The sequence below is a fragment of the Lissotriton helveticus genome, chromosome 8, assembly GCF_964261635.1.
Source record: "Lissotriton helveticus chromosome 8, aLisHel1.1, whole genome shotgun sequence".
Taxonomy (NCBI): Eukaryota; Metazoa; Chordata; class Amphibia; order Caudata; family Salamandridae; genus Lissotriton; species Lissotriton helveticus.
Genome location: NC_136069.1, coordinates 350,298,934 through 350,317,647, shown reverse-complemented (window position 1 = coordinate 350,317,647; position 18,714 = coordinate 350,298,934). Strand labels below are relative to the sequence as shown.

General features: G+C 43.8%; 1 protein-coding gene across 1 annotated transcript in view; it reads left to right on the top strand.

Moving 5' to 3' along the window:
- The first annotated feature begins 572 nt into the window (after positions 1-572).
- UBL3 (ubiquitin like 3) overlaps positions 573-18,714 on the top strand; it is a 310,133-nt gene continuing 291,991 nt past the window's right edge. The window contains exon 1 of the mRNA XM_078657134.1: positions 573-1,369. Coding sequence (XP_078513260.1) covers positions 1,340-1,369 — 30 coding nt within the window. The 5' untranslated portion in view covers positions 573-1,339. The remainder of the gene's footprint in view (positions 1,370-18,714) is intronic.

Sequence of the window (18,714 nt, the reverse complement as noted above, 5' to 3'; positions counted from 1 at the left end):
AGCCGCATGCCTCTGCACATTCGCCTGCCAGTGCCAACGTACATGACATCCATGTGTAGTGTAACTGGTGCTCATGTAAAGCACTCCAATACCCCTCGAGTCGAGTTTGCTCTAAATAAAAAACTGCAAAAAAACCAAAAACTTAAGAACAGAAGGGCCACATAAATCCAATATAGTACAATTGAGCAGCAGTTTGATGGTCTTACACAATTTCCAAACAACTAACTACCTACACTTTTTAGATTAAGAGTCCGTAAGAGTCCCAATGTGTACTTTCAGACTGTTTTCATACAAATCTCTTAATGCTCTCCTTGAGTTTAAAGAGATTGCAGCAGTCCAGTAAGAATAATTCGCCTATTCCAAGATGGCGATCTTATTAAAAGAGAATCTTATGTAACCCTGAAGAGCCGTCCTTTCGCTCTTGATTTTTATTTTGAACTATTATAGAATAACACCCCTGTGTTTAAACAGATTTCTGAGAGAAACTAGTCTTCAAACTACATTCCCCGTGGAGGGCTGAGGCCGGGGGTGGGCACCCGGGGGTGACGTCTGTCTGACTGGGCGGCCTCGGTGACGCGTCTCGCCTCTCGTCCCCGCCCTGCCTCTGCGGCCATGTTTCTTTGAATCTCGGAATGACAGCAGGAAGCGGAGGGAGGTTCAGCTTCAGCGCACCGTCCGAGTGAAGCGGGGCCGGGCGGAGGGGCGAGACCCGGGGCTGAGGCTGCGCGGAGGCACCGTAGAGCAGGAGGGATCGCCCGGGCGGCGGAGCAGGGGGAAAGGACTGCTCACGGCCGCTGGCACCGAGGACTGCAGCTCCAGCCCTGCCCCCCTCTGCCCTGCATATCCACTGCCTGCGCACCCACAGGAAGCTGCCTTCCTCCACCCCCGGAGGGTTAGTTCACCCCTCCCCCGTCTTGGCCAATGTTTATTTTCACCTTGTTTGCAGTAAATACATCGGCATCTCAGTACAACTTTTGAAGACTGGCCGTGGGAGTCCTCTCGGGAGTGAAAGGGGCATTATTTCGTATTTTGTTTTGTGGTGGTCGTCTCGTTGGAGTTTGTCGTGAGGAAAGTCGTTTCCAAAACAGTAGTGGAAGAAACACAGGGGCTTCCCTTCCAGAGGACTGGCAGCAAGGAAACATTTAATGCCCAGTGTTACCTGATCTAAGCGCTGCTGACAAAAGGAGCCTCTCTCTCGGCTGCCACCTTGAAGATCATTACAACCGGATTTTACCTCTGTAACACATAAAAGAGGAAAAACAAAGACGCGTTTTTTTTCTTTTGAAACTCGCCTGGTCATCGTGTAGCCGAAGCTCTTAGCTAGGATCTCGCCATCAAGATGTCCAACGCCTCTGTCCCCCCAGACATGGTAAGAACATCGACCTCCGACCTGCACATATTCCTTTAACACTGCTGTCTTTTACTGCTGTCAAGAAAGGGGGCCGGGGGGTCGAAAAGGGTGTTTGCAGGGTTGGATCTTATTTATTTTACCTGGCTTGTCGATGTTCCTCTGTGACGAAGTTTGGAGACATTCGTTGCCCGGAATTCTCGAATATTGCAATATATCGTTATAATTGAAATACGCATACTCGGGGCATTAACAAGGGCACTGGGGTGGTGGGCCCTGCCACACAGTTATTTTGCGCAAGTGCTGTCTGTCTGTCCTTCTAGGCATTCTAGAGCCCGAGCAAACGCAGTGCTGCAGGAGGAGTTCCTGTTTCAGTTGAACTTGGGCATTAGACAGTAAAGGTTTTTCCAGCAGTGTTTGACATTTTGATCCAGAAAAATGCCAGCTTGTGCTCTGCCTGTTCAGTTGACCCTGCGCTGATCCGCGTATGTTCACGGCTCCGGAGGCCTTGCTGTAGACGTACTTGTATGCATTTGTACTATGTTTTCATGATTTTAGCTTGTTGTCTCGCCCGATTGTTTGTCTCCAACAGACACATTGCTGCAGTAAGCACCCATCATATGCCACACATCGTGTTGTTTCCCAAACTAACAGTGGTGCCTGCTGTTTGGGAAACGAAAAGAAGTTCCATATTGAGAAAACGAGCACACTTGACCATGTCCAGGAAGGCAGACAACACTAAAGAGAGCGCATGTCTCTTTGGCTGCCCATCATTTTATCCTCTCACCGTGGCTCTGAGATGAATTGATGTTGTTCTCACCGGTGCTGTACGGGTGCTATAAACCAGTGCGCCAGATGCTGTCAGCATTTCAAGGGTGGGAGCCATCATTTCTAGCAGCATCCTATAGAATTTTCATGGGCTTGTCCCACATCTGTCAGTCGAAGGCAGGTGAGCTGGCTCAAGATACCGTACTCAGAACGGGTTAATTGCATCCCACCTAGTCAGGCTAATGTAATATGTTGAACGTATTCCATGTTTTGGTGTGTTTTATGGCTATTGTCATGTTTTAATAGCTTTAAGGCAAGTACTTTTTTTTTATAATGAAGGGGCGATTGTCCAATAAATATTGTATTGCCCCAGTCGAATGAAACGTTGTGTGAACAGCATTTATTCTCCAAATACAAGCATTACAACACATGGATTTCCGCCCATGGTGTGTACTGTCTTGTCGTATTGCTGGGGGCAGTTAGCTCCGTTGATCTCCATTGACCTTTACACCGTTGATCTCAGAAAGGTCCAATGTTTCTTAAGAATTTGGTAATCTGGGCTTGAAGTGCCCAAGGCCAACCGTTTAAACGACATCGCTGTACCGAAGCTACATTCGTGTATGGCTGAAATAAGCTGCGTGGATATTGTACATGAATCGTCATTTATGTGTGCGAGGTCACTTTTGTACCAGTGTGTAATTTAAAACGGAGTGAGCGCGTCCCGTTTGGGACTCCAAGATGTTGTATATTTTATAGGAGTTTGTGGGTGGTTTGGAATAAGTCAGAAATAGTAAGGACCATTACTATGCTAAATTAAGAGGTCGATACTCAGGAGCTCATTAACCGCTTCTCCTGGGCAGCACAACAAACGATGAATGATGGAATGGTGGAATTAATCTAAGATATTGGTTACCGCTCTGTTATGCGTTCTATTCCATCATGCTTCGGCTCCCCCACTCCATTACTAGTTCTTTGCCACATAAAACCCAAATGGACATTTCTTGAAGTGGCACAAATACCCCCTGCAAATTTCCCCTAAACCAAGCTTATAAAGTAGTATTGTTACTCATAACTGTTGTTTTTAACCTGACAGTTTGTTTATGTCTTGCTAATGGCTTATTGCCCCTTGGAAAAAAAATTGGTCTATAGGGATTGGCCTGACACTACCCTTCGTCCATATGTAGATAATTCGTAAAGTGTATGTCAACGTTCACATACTAAATATTTTTGTACAACGTTTCTTATGGCGTGTATTGCGGTTCCTCTTGTGCTGATTGTGTGAAGTAGAACCTAATTTTTATGTTTATTCGGCTTTTAAATGTTTCTTTTGTGTCAACAACAGAAATTCTTTTGTGTTCTCCTTTCTTTCAAGGTTGATATGGTGTGATTAGCGATTTGCTTAGGCAAGCAAGAGTTGTTTTTTTATAGGTTGTTTCCTCCTTTAAGTATAGTTCCACATCTGTATTTTCAGACCTTGCACACGTTGTTCTGAGAAGTGACGCTGTACACAGATGTTTTCCCCGGAGACCTATTTCCTACAGTGAGCTTCTGTGTGAAGCTCACTAACACAAGAAGGTGGTGCGTCCAAGTAAAAAAACATGCCAACCCAGTTTTTTCCCCAGGTTTTCTTGTTTGTATAGCACACGTTCTCTGATTGGCATGGCCTTGCATCTCTTTCATTGACTTTACCTTGAGATTTTCACACAGGCAGGAGCCTTATTCGAATTTTTTTTATGAGTATTGTCTTATGGGTATTGTGGTCTGTTAAGATTTCCTGTGGAGTAAGCTGTTCCTAATTCATCGATTTGTGCATTTATGATCTTGATGTCTGCGACTGGAGGGATTTAGCAGTTCCTTGTGTACTATGTGAGGCCAGAGACTGGAGAAATGTACAATTTCCTAAGTATTTATATATTTTTTGGTAGGCATGCCCATTGTCCAGCGATTTTGCGTGGAGACGGGGGACAGATTGCATTTGGTGGTCTTTGGTGGCGAGTGTTGTGGGTCCTGTGATGACCGAGTAATATGGCATATGTCATGCCTGTGTTTAATGTATTTGAGTTCTGAGATTCCAGCCGTTCTTCATCTGTGTGATTTGGTTATAGAGCAGTAAAATATAGTTGCTATCAGTACAGAGTTAATATTGATACTGCTCCCAACCCCTAGCCAGTGGTAAATGATTGATGAAATGAATGTGCAACAAGACAGCAGTATTTACCACGATGGATGGATGCGGTCACCCAGAGTTGTTCACTAGTCTTTCAGTGGTTATATTGACCGTAAAAAACGTCCAATTGCAGTCTAATATGTGGCCTAGTTACTGAGGGCACTTACTGAGGTTTAGTTGAGCTGGTCGCAGATGTACCATTGATATCAGTATCATAATGTATTTTGCATGATTCCCTTATAATACATGGAACCTGCAGTCTCTTGAGAAAAGCCCATCTCTAATTTCCTTATTATAGGCGAATTGCAGTGCACCTAGAGTCCTCTAAAAAACATGACATGGCAGCTCAACTGTAAAGAGATATCAAAGTTGAGTTCTTACCTCACAATGTCTGTTATCAGAGCCAATATCAAGGGTGAAAGGCAGGTCACGGAGCAACATTACAGCCTCAGTTTAAAGAAATGAAGCAGGAACTGGCTTTTCCTTCCTCTGAAATCTTTTTCTATCATGAAAAAGTGATCAGCAGAAAATAGATATTTTTTGGGCAACATGTTTATTTTTTCCTTGTAATAGGTCACTGTAGGAACATTGGAATCCACAATATGTTTTTTAACCAGACTTTTATTAAACTGAATCGAATATCTGTTTTTCAAAAATTACTAACTGCTTTTGGTGTGTTTAATATCCTAGTACATATTCTGAATGTATTCTTTTTGTCGGTAATGAATAGAGGTGGGTGGAATGTTTCAATCTGCCCACGAAATTGCCAGAATTTGGCATTACTCTTATAACACAGAGTTCTGGCCAAATTACACCAGTGGCAGAATTTATTTCCAGCGAGGATCCAGCAATATGAGTGATATTTGGCATCCCCTCGTGCTATTTTCTAACTTGGGCGATCACGATCAGATGGCTGCTTCTCAGGTAGATCAGCTGCAGCTGAAGTAGATTTTCTACTTGAGTAGCAGCAAAATGAACAAAAACGGCCACACACTGTAGTGCACCTCTCACACTGATTTTTCAGCGCTGATCGCTACTGGGCTAAATTTCAGTGCAACATGCATATTTCCACCCATTGGCGCAACTCTGCAGAATCTTGCAGAGCTTTTTTGTAAATCCGCAGAATTCTGCAGAGGGAAACTGAGTCCCCCCCCCCCCCCCCTCCTTGTGATGAAAATAAAAGAGCAATACACCAAGAATTTATGTGGTTTTGGGAAGGCTGATGGTATGCCCCCGTATTAGTATCAACCATACCTTATAAGGAGATTGCAATTCACATTTCGAGTTGCATGACCTTATCAAGGAGCTTGGTATTTGGCCTAGTTCCTCAACATGGTCATGGAACTCCGTGGTGACTTGCAATATCCTTATAATGTACGGCAAGGGGTACTTTATTTTGGATTTGATGTTTGAGTTGCCAACACCTTTGCATATATTGCCAGTGTTCAAGTCTGCTCTGTTTAGCCCTCACTGAGAAATTATACTATTAACACCATCGATGCTCATGACGAGCTGAGCTTGTCATGAGGCACGGCGCTCCGGTGCTCATGACGAGTGTATGCGGGGATAATTCCCCTGCTGTGCTGAGCGTTCCACGGGAACGGGTGGGCCCATGACGAGCTCAGCTCGTCATAAGCACACGAGCGCCGTACCTCATGACGAGCTGAGCTCGTCATGAGCATGGGGGCACTGCGCGGCCCTCTAGCACAGCGGGGGAATTACCCCCGCACGGAAGGGGATAAAGAAGACTGCCTAACAGAGATAGGCATAGCACTTGAAACAAAAGTAGGGCTCCATTTTAGAGCAAGGCTTTTCCTGTTTTAAAGGACTATTCCAAAGGATCGGATTTTTGCTGTGAGTGGACATCATCGGTAGATGATTATTCTTTCACACAGCCATAAGATCTTGCTCTACGTCTAACCCAGTACAGTTTTGTTTTGCTTTCACAGTTTAAACCCCTTACAACAAGAAAGCTATATTCCTAATGTGAAGCACACTCATGGGTCTTTGTTTTCATTTATTGGTAATCCTAACCTACAGTACATGCATCTTTGAGATTCCTGGCATACCAGTGTAATTTGGAGCACCTCAGCCTTGATCGAACATGGAGATGATGTAAATGTCTTTTTTGTCACTCATTCATTGAGTCTTGGTTGATATGTCATAAATTGGAACATATCTACATCCCGTTGGCGTCTTACTAGTGTGTTACTGAAACGTCCTAAAATACAAATATTTCAACATTGCGGTGAATCATTGCAACCCACGTCTTTTGTTAATCGTTGATATGCAAAATGAGAATATAGAATTAGGACAACTCAAAAAATGCACTTCACATGTGTGGACTCTGCTTGTAAACATCTAAAATGTGGGTCATTTTCATTTTGTGGCCAAGCTGGCCACTAATATTTTTTTAAAATATATATAATGGCAGGGATCAACACATTTGAAACAACCTAATCAATAACTTAATACCCTATTTAACTTTATTAATTGACACATCCGAAAGAATAAAATTAGCCCGGATTTTGTCTGAAAGAACTTGGAATGTGCTTTTTGTTTCCAAGGACAGTTTGGGGTATGACTCTCTAGATGTTGTCTCCGTATTGCTTCAGACATACTAACATGATATTAGACGTGGGTAATGTCTCTTCCTCTCCCAGATTAACTCCCCATTCTCTTTCTACCACCTTCTCAGAGCAAAGTTAGAGGGCTAGAGTTTATGCCTTCCTCCTATATTTCTAGGGTAGTCACAACTCCTTGTGGCTCAGTACCACAAGGAGTATTTAAAGCTGAATGACCTAAATTGTCAGTTTAATAAGACTGGGCCTGTTTTCCTCTCCTTCCTATTCTACAGTGGACTTTGCCTTCCTCCATTTACCACTGATTTTCATCCACCAGCTCTACAACCATCATTCTTGTTTTCCCAGGGAGTGTTGTGTATTTGGTGCTGATTAAATGTTCTCAACTGAATACTTTCCTGCTTCTCCAACCATCGTCCTCTTTGCCTGCCATTCACCCTCAAACACTTTCTATCTCACAGGTCCATGTACTGCTTAAGGTATCAGAAGGTCCTGCAGTGTTGTCATGTCGAGGGAAACAAACCGGGCTGTGGTATTCTTTCTTCAGTTCTAGCCTGTTGTGTCTTCTGTTCTAGCTTTATGTTGAATGGTGAGAGTCATTAGTGGGTGTTATCTCCCTGACCGTTGGAGCTTTTGTCTATAGCTGGAGACTACATTGATTAAATTATCACTGGTGAGATTCCCTTGTGATTTGTTCCTGTGCCTACCTTACTGCATTAAGTAGCTCCAAAAATGCACTAATTATGTTTGGAACTGAATTAGAATAATGGCAGCCATCGTACTTAATAATTGCTGCATTGAGTAGCTTAGATAAGCACGATTTAGGGATGATGATTGCAACTATAAGTACTGTACTGGGGTAATAGCAATCATCTTATGGCCTTGTTTGCTGACTAGATGCACCTTGCTGAATAACTAACCCTGCCACGCACCTTGACTATACTTGAATTTACCATCACTATATACCGCTTTGAGAGTCTTGACTAATGCGAGTTGGAATGAATGTGCTGCTATGCCGCCGCGTGTGACCAGATTAATCACGCATGACCCACATCACCTGTCATGATTATGTCTTTTTCCGTAGAATGCACTCGCTGTGTATGTATCTCTTGATTACTCCTACTAGTGTTCCTTACTACCTAGCAAGGTACAGCGACATGGCTAACCTCTCATTCCCCTCTTCATCTTGTCTGCACACCGCCTTATGATCCTGTCCATACACAACCTGAACACACCATCTTCACATCCCACACCACATGCCTCACACTGGCCCATGCTGTTCTCGCATCCTAAATGCATGCAAACCAGCACTCCCTAGTCTGAAATGCATGCTGCGGGTACTGCGTTGTCGCCTCCCATTAATTCTGTTATTGTACCAACCTTTTCGCTTATGTATCTTCCTTCCCCTTCCTCCCCCAGACCAATGAGGCTCTATTTATCAGGCATAGTATTAATGTCCTGATGATGATCCACCCATTTCTCAAACCGATCGAAACGCCGTTGACACCTTAATACACCTTATACGCACAAAAACTTTCGTTCATTCTGCTGTGAAGGTGTTTGTATTGATTTGTTCTCTTGACACTGTATATTCCTTTATGTAACAAACCGAAAAGCTTTGCCTGAGCCCCCTGTTGTTCGTTTTCCCTTGTTTGGTACTCAACTGGCTAAGTAGGACACAGGATTGTGTCCCATTTTATGTATTTTTGTGTATTACTGTCTCTAAGCCTACAAGTAAATATCAGACCTCTGTCCGACTAGACAAGTCCACTAAATATAGCTACGATTGAGTCTATATTCATTTTTTGGTTTCCATTTCACTTTCTGGGGGCCATTGTTGTTGAAAATAATTGACTCCCAAGGGCCCTGGTCGACTTGGTTGGGTTCCCTTGTTGTTACAAAATATACCTGTTTCCTGGGTCTTTCCTATGAGAGTGCATCTTGCAAATGCAATAGTGACGACAAGGCTGTGAAACTTTTTTTTCCTTCTTTTCCTCACATTAGGTGACATTTTTGGGGAAAAATTTGTTTTGTGGGTGGGAAGGGGAATTTGAAATAGTTGTGCAGACAAAGCGATGTATGTGAACATCTTTGTCATTGACCTATCTTAAACTGCGAATAAATATCAAGTGAATCTTGTGTAATGTACTTTCCCTGAAAACCTGCAGCAGCCTAAGAGACTTATTGCAACTAATACAATTAGACACTTGTAACCAATACCAGTTTGTAGCTGGAGTTTTCTCCACAGTGGGTTCAGGAGATGCAAATATGCTAGAAACTGGATCAAATGGAAACACTTTGTAATTGGTCTGCTAGAATTTCTACCAGTGGTGTGCATTAAAATGTGATGGCAAAAGTAGAAATATCTTTTTAGCATAATTTGGTTGGTAGTTCTGGTTTTCTGTCCAACATTTGAGGAAGTAAGAAGGGTGAGAGCTAGTTTTTATTTTGTCTCCTAACTTGATACACTTTTCACAGTTTGAATGCGGTGAGTGTTGATGCTTTTAAGTTGTGATCTCTACTGTTTTCTTTTTATTACATCTCTTGACCTTCCGTGTACTTGTTTAGATCAGGCGCTCAAGATAGTTAAAGCAATTCTGAGCAACGTTGTTTCATGTTCATGTTTGAAAAACTTTTGCTACTTATCTGCTAATTAAATCTTTAAACTGGTTGTTTGGGGAGACTAGTGGGGCCGTCAGACTGCCACTTTCAAGTAATGGTCACCTTAGAAAGTGTGTTTGCACGGTTTCATCATTTGTAACTGGCCTGTGGATACAACGATGCATGCAAGTTATGTTTGACTTGCATGATAAGGAGCCTAACTGGCTTCGTCAGTTTTGCAGAAAGAAGTACCCCCGCCGTGAGAAAAGGGACCAGTGATAGTGCGGTGCCTTTAGTCCAGTAAACCTCTATCATATACCACTGAGTGAAATTCTACTCTTTTTATTTCCAGAATTTGATCTCTTTATGAATGAATGAATTTAAAGTGTATTCTTAGGTGAATTTTCTTCCATTACTAAGTACGCACATGAAGACCCTATTTTGGGTTCAATATCAAAGAAGTGGTGTTATGCTGTTCCTCTAGTGGCAGAGTCAACAAAAGACTGGGTCCAGCTATACCCACTTAGGGTCTACAGTTGGAAATCCATTCATTGGATTGTAATGCCCTCACACACCCTCTCAGGTGTCATGCTTCATCATATGGGCTACTCCTCGATGGGTCGGCGGTTCAATACCCAACGGGCTCCCTAAAAAGGGGCACTTTATCGTAGATCTTTTATCCAACAGCCGTGTGGTGAAGTGCGGGTGTGGGTCCAGAATCGTGTATATGTGCAGTGGTGAGTTAAAATAGGATTGGGAGTACCTGGCATAGGTTAATTTATTCTGGGGGTCTCCTATCCTAGTTATAAACAGTGAACAAGGCACTCATCCGAGTGTAATGTCTCATGTCAGAATGTCCTTTGTTGAAAGATGTAGGTCAACATGTTTCTCGCGTAACGTGAATGTACTCACGATTCTTCAGGACCGAAAAAAGAAGAAAATTATCTACACCTAAAATCTACTGGTAACACAGTTTATCCATAGCAGAAGAAGTGTCTACTAGTAAATATACCTGTTATAACCTGGATCTACCTGTAATGGGAGAAAAAGATAACATTTCAGGCATGTAAGGTATACAACAGTTGTAGACACGGCCTTAACTCTGTTCTTTACTATTTGTGGTGAACACCAATGCGATGGAGGACAATAAAATTCATAAAAACAGGTGGTGAACCCCCCACAGTGAGCTATTGGGACTAATTGCCCCTGTGGACATCCAGTGGTACAGCAGAAATGCAGGACTGCACTCACCCAATTCAGTATAGTAACCAGGCTCCACGCATAAGGCTTTACTCCTATGTGTGTCGGACTGGACACGAAGGAATGAAAAAGTTAAAGAAGGCTGGTTCTAGTGAACTGCAAAGTGCAGTGAGGTAAAATTAAGTGGAGCCAAAGTCGAATGGCATCAAGTTCAACTAGGTTCAACAAAACACACAACTGTTACATTATATGTTAGATACCTTAACATTGCATTAGGTACATCTCACAATTAGAGTTGATGAAAGGGGATGGTTACCGACGCATGTGGCAGCATTAGTGTTGATGATGCGGCATGTTCTAGGTCAACACTTATGGTTGTCAGGTGAAATTAGAGGTGCCCGTAGAACGTTAAAGAAGGCTGGTTCTTTGTAAACTGCAAGTTACTGTGATGTAAAGTAAAATAAAGTAGAGCCAAAGACAAATGGCGTCAAGTTCAACTAGATGTAACACAACACACAACGGTTACATTCTTTGCTAGATACCATAACACTGCATTAAGTGCATCTCACACTTAGAGTTGATAAAAGGGGATGGTTACCGACACATGTGGCGGCATTATGGTAATGTTTAAGATGTGGCATGTTCTAGGTCAACACTTGTGGTTATCAGGTAAAATTAGAGGTGCCCTTAAGGCCCTGTCTATTGGCCGAGCTGATTTATCTTGGTCTGCGTGGGCTCTTCGTGGAAAGACCCCCCGCGTTCGTGTGGGTGTCAGTTGGTTATGGCGTGGTGGAGAGCATGCCCCTGCTCTCTTCAGTGTGTATGCAAATGCCAAAGCATGTAAAATGGAAAGGAAAAACAGGAAAGGCTGCGTTGTTTAAAAAGGTATGATTAGATCAACACTTAAACCCTCAAAGGAGCGGTGCCGGGTGGAGGCGTCCGCTTAGATAGTATTGCGGCTCAATAGTAATAGCGGCAGGGGTTTTTATGGTGATTACTCACCGCCCTTGCACTCGTTGCAGCAGCAGGCGGAATGTGCCGGTCCCGGTCGCTATATGTACAAGCGTGTACACGGGGTCGCGATAGTCAGTGGGACAGTGGCGGCGGGGCCATGGTTGTACGGCACGCTGCAGATGACAATAATACGTGTGTACCGCCTCCTCGTGTCTCTCAGTAACACAGGACAGCGATAGTGAGTAGGGCAAAGGTTGTGGAGCTGTGGTGGTTTGGCATGCTGGAGGGAGCAGATATCTGTAAACAAGAAGTGTCTCTTGGTCACCTACTCACGATTAGCTGCCTTGTGCTGCTCCTTGTGACCTGCCCACTCCACCGGGTCCAGGAGATAGCGAGAGGCTCCTCCAGCAACAGTGACTCCAGTACAGAGGACTGGAGACCTAACCAACACAGGGTGCGAGGAGGTAGACAAGATTACAACTCCTTTCCACCGCCCCATTACCAGGGAACAGCTTTTTGGCAGTACCCTGTGTTTCCACAAGGACCACCCCAGTTTGGACCTCAATGCCCACCCCAGTTTGGACCCAAAGGCATGAGCCAGCCTTTTTTAGGCAGAGGTTGGGACAGAGGGCGCGGGCGAAGAAGAGGCAACCAACAGGAGAAAAGGGTGCAATGGGAGGAACCACAACAACGGATGGTGGACACCAGGAGTCACACCTCCAAAAAACAAACCTAGTGGTCAACCTGTCATCGCGACAACTGACAAACACAGAAGAAAACGTCTTTCAGAAAGGATTAGGATTTGTCCCCACATCTAAGGTGGACCATTTCAAACAGACTTGCGAGCGACACCAGTTTTTTCGCATGATACGCCTCAAATCATTTTTTGAGGGGAAGGCCCCTGAACCTCACGAAGATTCTGGTTTGCATAACCCATCCACCTTTACCCCACATAGCGGGATGGTTACAAATGAGGTGCTTAACTACGAACAGGCAGTATTAAAAGATGTGATAGCCTTACTGGACTTAAGCATTTCAATAACATCTCAAGAAAAGAGATGTTGGCACTCGAATCCCTTGCTAACGACCCTACGATCATAGTGAAACAAGCCGACAAAGGTGGGGCCACGGTCGTAATGGCGACAATAGACTATGATACAGAATGCCTCAGACCACTGAGTAATAGGAAATATTACACACTCATTCCTAGGAACCCAGCTCAGCGTCTCAATAGAACAATCACGGGACTGGTTGACTCTGCAGAGAGTCAAGGATGGCTGAGCAAGAAGGAGGCTACCTTCCTCATGAAAAGAGAACCTAAGATCCCCTATTTCTACATACTACCAAAGATTCATAAGGGGGTCTCACCAGTACCGGGACGACCAATAGTCTTTGGAATAGATTCCGTCCTAGAACCCCTCACAATTTTGTGACCATTTTTTACAGCCGTTGGTTAAACTTATGCCATCATATATACAAGACATCACGGACGTATTGCGGTTGCTGGACCAATTCCAAGACACCGACCAGATCAACTTCCTCATCACTATAGATGTTGAGGCCCTCTATACTAACATCCCACAGAGGGCCACTCTAGAAGTGATTGAGGAAGTATTAAATGCTACCGCCTGGGAATCACCTACTCCGCCTGCTTTCATAATGGAATGTGCAACACTGGCCCTGACCGAAAATTTCTTCGAGTTCAGGGGCCAGCTCTAACACCAGATGCAAGGTACTTCCATGGGGAGTACCTTCGCTCCTAGTTTGGCCTGCCTCTACATGGCGGCTTTTGAGGGGCGACACATATTCCACGACTCTAACCCATACTGTGACAACATCCGGTTGTGGAAGCGTTTTATAGACGATACCCTGATTTTTTTGGGACAGGTGATTGTGACACATGGCGAATTCTTCAGGTCGATCAATAACCTCAACCCTTATCTGAATTTCACCATCACAGCATCCCCTTCCCAGATAGCCTTTCTCGATCTAACAATTAAGATCGAAGGTGGCGGCTTGGCAACCACTATGTACAGGAAAAGCACTGACCGCAATAGCCTGTTATATTTCAACAGTCATCACCCTAAAGCCCTCAAAGAAAACTTGCAGTTCGGACAGTTTCTAAGAGTGAGAAGAAACTGTAGTACTGTTGAGGAATACAAAATTGAATCAGAAACACTTGCAAAAAACCTAATCGCAAGGAATTACCCTCAAAGGAGTATCACACTCTCTAGAAAACGAGCACAAAACAACCATAGAGAAGGCCTCCTGAAACACAAAGTAGGAGAGAAAACCAATACTGAATTGCTGACGTGTGTAACCACCTTCACACCAGCCTCCAATCAATTGACTAAAGTGCTGAAAAAACATTGGAACATCCTCAACACAGGCACCATGAGCTTTGAGCAACCACGGTTCGCTTTTAAACGCTCAAAAAACATCAAAGATATGCTTGTGCAAACAAGACCAAGGCTAAAGATTAATAACCAACAGACTACTCTGTGGCATTTACCGACGGTCAGAGGGCACCACCCATGTGGCATGTGCAGTGCATGTGCCTGTACCTCAGTACACAAGACCATAACATTGAATAACCCCTTTGTCTGGGAAATGAGAGCGCACACAAATTGCAACACTGCTAATTGGATATATCTCCTTACATGTCCATGTGACCTCTACTATGTGGGGATGACGACTCGCCCAATAAAATTGCGAATTTCGGAACATCGCAGCAACTTCCGCTGCCACAAAAGCAACACCAAAATGTGTGCCCACTATCTAGAAATGAACCACTCTCCTGATTCCGTGAAGTGGTTAGTTCTAGAAGCAAACCCACGAACATCGAAACTGAACTTCTTCACAAAGGAGCAGAGATGGATACATCGCTTATCCTCAGACAGCAATGGCCTTAATTAGGAAATACCGTGGAGCTCGATAAGAACCTAAAACTAAAACCTAAACGAGACACCACATTTTCTTGAATTGCCAACACGTGCCATGACTACCACCCGTGCGGTTGTATGTCACTTCAGCAAATTGAGAGGGGAAACCAGTGGGCTTAGCCGAGATTGTACACGCATGTCGAGGAGCTACTCGGCACCGACATTGTTGCTTTGTTTGTAAATATAGAGGATTTACTACAACCCCTTCTACAGCTCCACGATAGAACTAAACCACAAATACCCATAGTGCGTTCCACTATCACTATTGTGTAAAATATGGGACCCCAGAACTGCTTTACACCCTGCTAATGGCCACCCTGCACGTAAGTCACCAGTGATGGAGGGGTTTTGTTATTTAATGAATGCACCCGTTAAAAAACCATTCGCGGTTTTGTAGGAAACAGGGTTGCCCCGACACCACTTTCAGATTGGCCACTAGCAACTCCACTTAAATATAACACCTCCGCAGAAACGGTAACCTTTGGCCATATTAGGTTACCTTGCTAGTACTCTGCGCACTGACCTTTTGCCGAACACGCATCGGGTTATTAAACAGACACCCCTTACAAAAACATACCGTTTTCAGTGACACTGCATAGAGCTGCACTGTTTACAGCGATTATAATGCACATTAACACCATTCTAAGATGGCCGCCAGCTACGCCTGTGAAGCAAGCCTAGGCTATCGACTCCGCCCATGGTCACATGACTTTGCCATGTGGTTATGTCTATGGCCGCCCAGGATCTCACTACCTCCTGGATCCGGTGGAGTGGGCAGGTCACAAGAAGCAGCACAAGGCAGCTAATCGTGAGTAGGCGACCAAGAAACACTTCTTGTTTACAGATATCTGCTCCCTCCAGCATGCCAAACCACCACGGCTCCACCACCTTTGCCCTACTCACTATCGCTGTCGCGTGTTACTGAGCTACACGAGGAGGCGGTGTACACGTATTATTGTCATCTGCAGCGTGCCGTACAACCACGGCCCCGCCGCCACTGTCCCACTGACTATCGCGACCCCGTGTACACGCTTGTACATATAGCGACCGGGACCGTCACATTCCGCCTGCTGCTGCAATGAGTGCACGGGCGGTGAGTAATTACCATAAAACCCCCCGCCGCTATTACTATTGTAGCCGCAATACTATCTAAGCGGACGCCTCCACCCGGCACCGCTCCTTTGAGGGTTTAAGTGTTGATCTAATCATACCTTTTTAAACAACGCGGCCTTTCCCGTTTTTCCTTTCTATTTTACATGCTTTGGCATTTTTAATACACACTGAAGAGAGTGGGGCATGCTCTCCACCACGCCATAACCAACTGAAATCCACACAAACGCGGGGTGTCTTTCCACGAAGAGCCCACGCAGAGCAAGATAAATCAGCTCGGCCAATAAACAGGGCCTTAAGGGCACCTCTAATTTTACCTGACCACCACAAGTGTTGACCTACAACATGCTACATCTTAAACATTACCATAATGCCACCACATTTGTCGGTAACCATCCCCTTTTATCAACTCGAAGTGTGAGATGCACTTAATGCAGTGTTATGGTATCTAACATAGAATGTAACCGTTGTGTGTTGTTACATCTAGTTGAACTTGACGCCATTTGTCTTTGGCTCTACTTCATTTTACTTTACATCACTGTAACTTGCAGTTTACAAAGAACCAGCCTTCTTTAACTTTCTAAGGGCACCTCTAATTTCACCTGACAACCATAAGTGTTGACCTAGAACATGCCACATCATCAACACTACCATTATGCCGCCACATGCGTAGGTAGCCATCCCCCTTTTATTAACTCTAATTGCGAGATGTACCTAATGCAATGTTAAGGTATCTAACATATAATGTAACTGTTGTGTGTTTTGTTTAATCTAGTTGAACTTGACGCCATTCGACTTTGGCTCCACTTCATTTTACTTTACCTCACTGTACTTTGCAGTTCACTAGAACCAGCCATCTTCAACTTTTTCATTCCTTCGTGTCCAGTCTGACACACATAGGAGCAAAGCCTTATGTGTGGACCACCGGGTACTGTTAGAGCCTGGTTACTATACTGAATTGGGCGAGTCCAGTCCTGCATTTCTGCTTTACCACTAGATGTCCATAGGGGCAATTAGTCACGATAGCTCACTGTGGGGGTTCACCACCTGTTTTTATTAATTTTATTGTCCTCCATCGCATTGGCGTTCACCACAAATAGTAAAGTACAAAGTTCACCACTAAGGCCGTGTCTACAACTGTTGTATACCTTACATGCCTGAAATGTTATCTTCTTTTTCTCCCATTACAGGTAGGTCCAGGTTATAACAAGTACATTTACTAGTAGACAGTTCTTCTGCTATGGATAAACTGTTTTACCAGTAGATTTTAGGTGTAGATAGTTTTCTTCTTTCCCGTTACGTGAGCAACATGTTGACCTACATCTTTCAACAAAGGACACTCTGACATGAAACATTACACTCGAATGAGTGCCTTGTTCACTGTTTTTAACTAGGATAGGAGACCCCCAGAATAAATTAATCTATGCCAGGTACTCCAAATCCTATTTTAACTCACCACTGCACATCTACACGATTCTGGCCCCTCACCCGCACTTCACCATACTTCTGTTGGATAAAAGATCTCCGATAAAGTGCCCCTTTTTAGGGAGCCCGTTGGGTGTTGCACCGCCGACCCAACGAGGAGCAGCCCATATGATGAAGCATGACACCTGAGAGGGTGTGTGAGGGCATTACAATCCAACAAATCGATTTCCAACTGTAGACCCTAAGTGGGCATAGCTGGTCTCAGTCTTTTATTGACTCTGTGACTCTGCCACTAGAGGAACAGCATAACACCACTTCTTTGATATTGAGACGAGGGCTCCTGTTTATGCTGGACCTCCCACTCCCCTGCGAGTGGAAAAAGCCCCACCGTCCCTCGTCTTTGTATATAACCTATTTTGGGTTACCAATGTTCATTTCACAGTGCTTCTTTTGTGACTGCATTCATATAAAGTGAAGGGGTAGTTTGGTATCTGATGCCTTCTCAACCCTTTTTTTGTAATTAAGGTCCCTAAAAGTACTCACAGCTCAAGTAACTTGAACCTGTACCTCTAGTAATGCAACTACTCTCATAATGAAGCTGGACAGACCCTGACAAAATATATTAAATGCATGTAAGATTGAATTGTTTTGTAAAAAAAAAACTAGGAAAAATGATAAATACTTGTGGGTAATCGAGGCCAAAGAGCGCATTGTTTGGTTGCTTCTGATGCTTCACTAAATTGGAAAACTGCATATGGTATTGACTCGCTGGCAGGAGAACCACTGAGCAGGCTCCTGAAGGAGCAATTTTCTTTTGGTGTATCCTTGCCCTGTATAGCCTTACCAGGCATTTTGTTACGTTGATGCAAAATCTTCTTGACCAGTTGAGATCTCTGTGTGGCTATCAAGAATTTCATGTTTCTTACCTGCAGGATCTTTAGAGAGCCCCTCTTGGATAGGATAGATAAATGTGTGTATATCACCACTTCCGTCAGTTCAGGTAATTCCTCCATAAAACTGATATGGACCACAGTTCTGTGCTTAAAGTCCTTTATTCCACAGTCGCCATAAAGCGTTTCGGCTCTGGATGAGCCTTGATCACATGACAGGGTAACATGGTAATGATTCAATTTTTAAAGTGACGAGTGCTAATTGTAGCGTTCCACGTGACCAAGACAGCAATAGACATAGAATACAAACTTTAACAGGAAATCCTCGTATTAGATTTAGAGCGACTGGTGTTGTCCAGATTATTTGTAAAATCAAATGATTTATACATACAGTTTTGTTGAATATATCCGGATTACACCAATACATCCTGCTTGTTCAAGACAATAGCAGTCAAGTCATCATTTGCATAATACATTGTGATAAAACTTTTAATAAAACATATCAATATTTTTTTTGCTCATAGATATTCCTTTACACGAATGGTTTACTGTTTCTAAGCATTTAAAAAGCAGGTATTACTATTAGTCCGCTTAAAGGTGCTCAGTTTATCGACCTCAGATCGATTGAATGCTTAGACAGCTCCGCAAGGATTCATACTTGACCGCTAGAGCGCTGCATTTCCTTAGTGATAGTAAAAAAATATGAAACATTCTGACAGCGCAAACC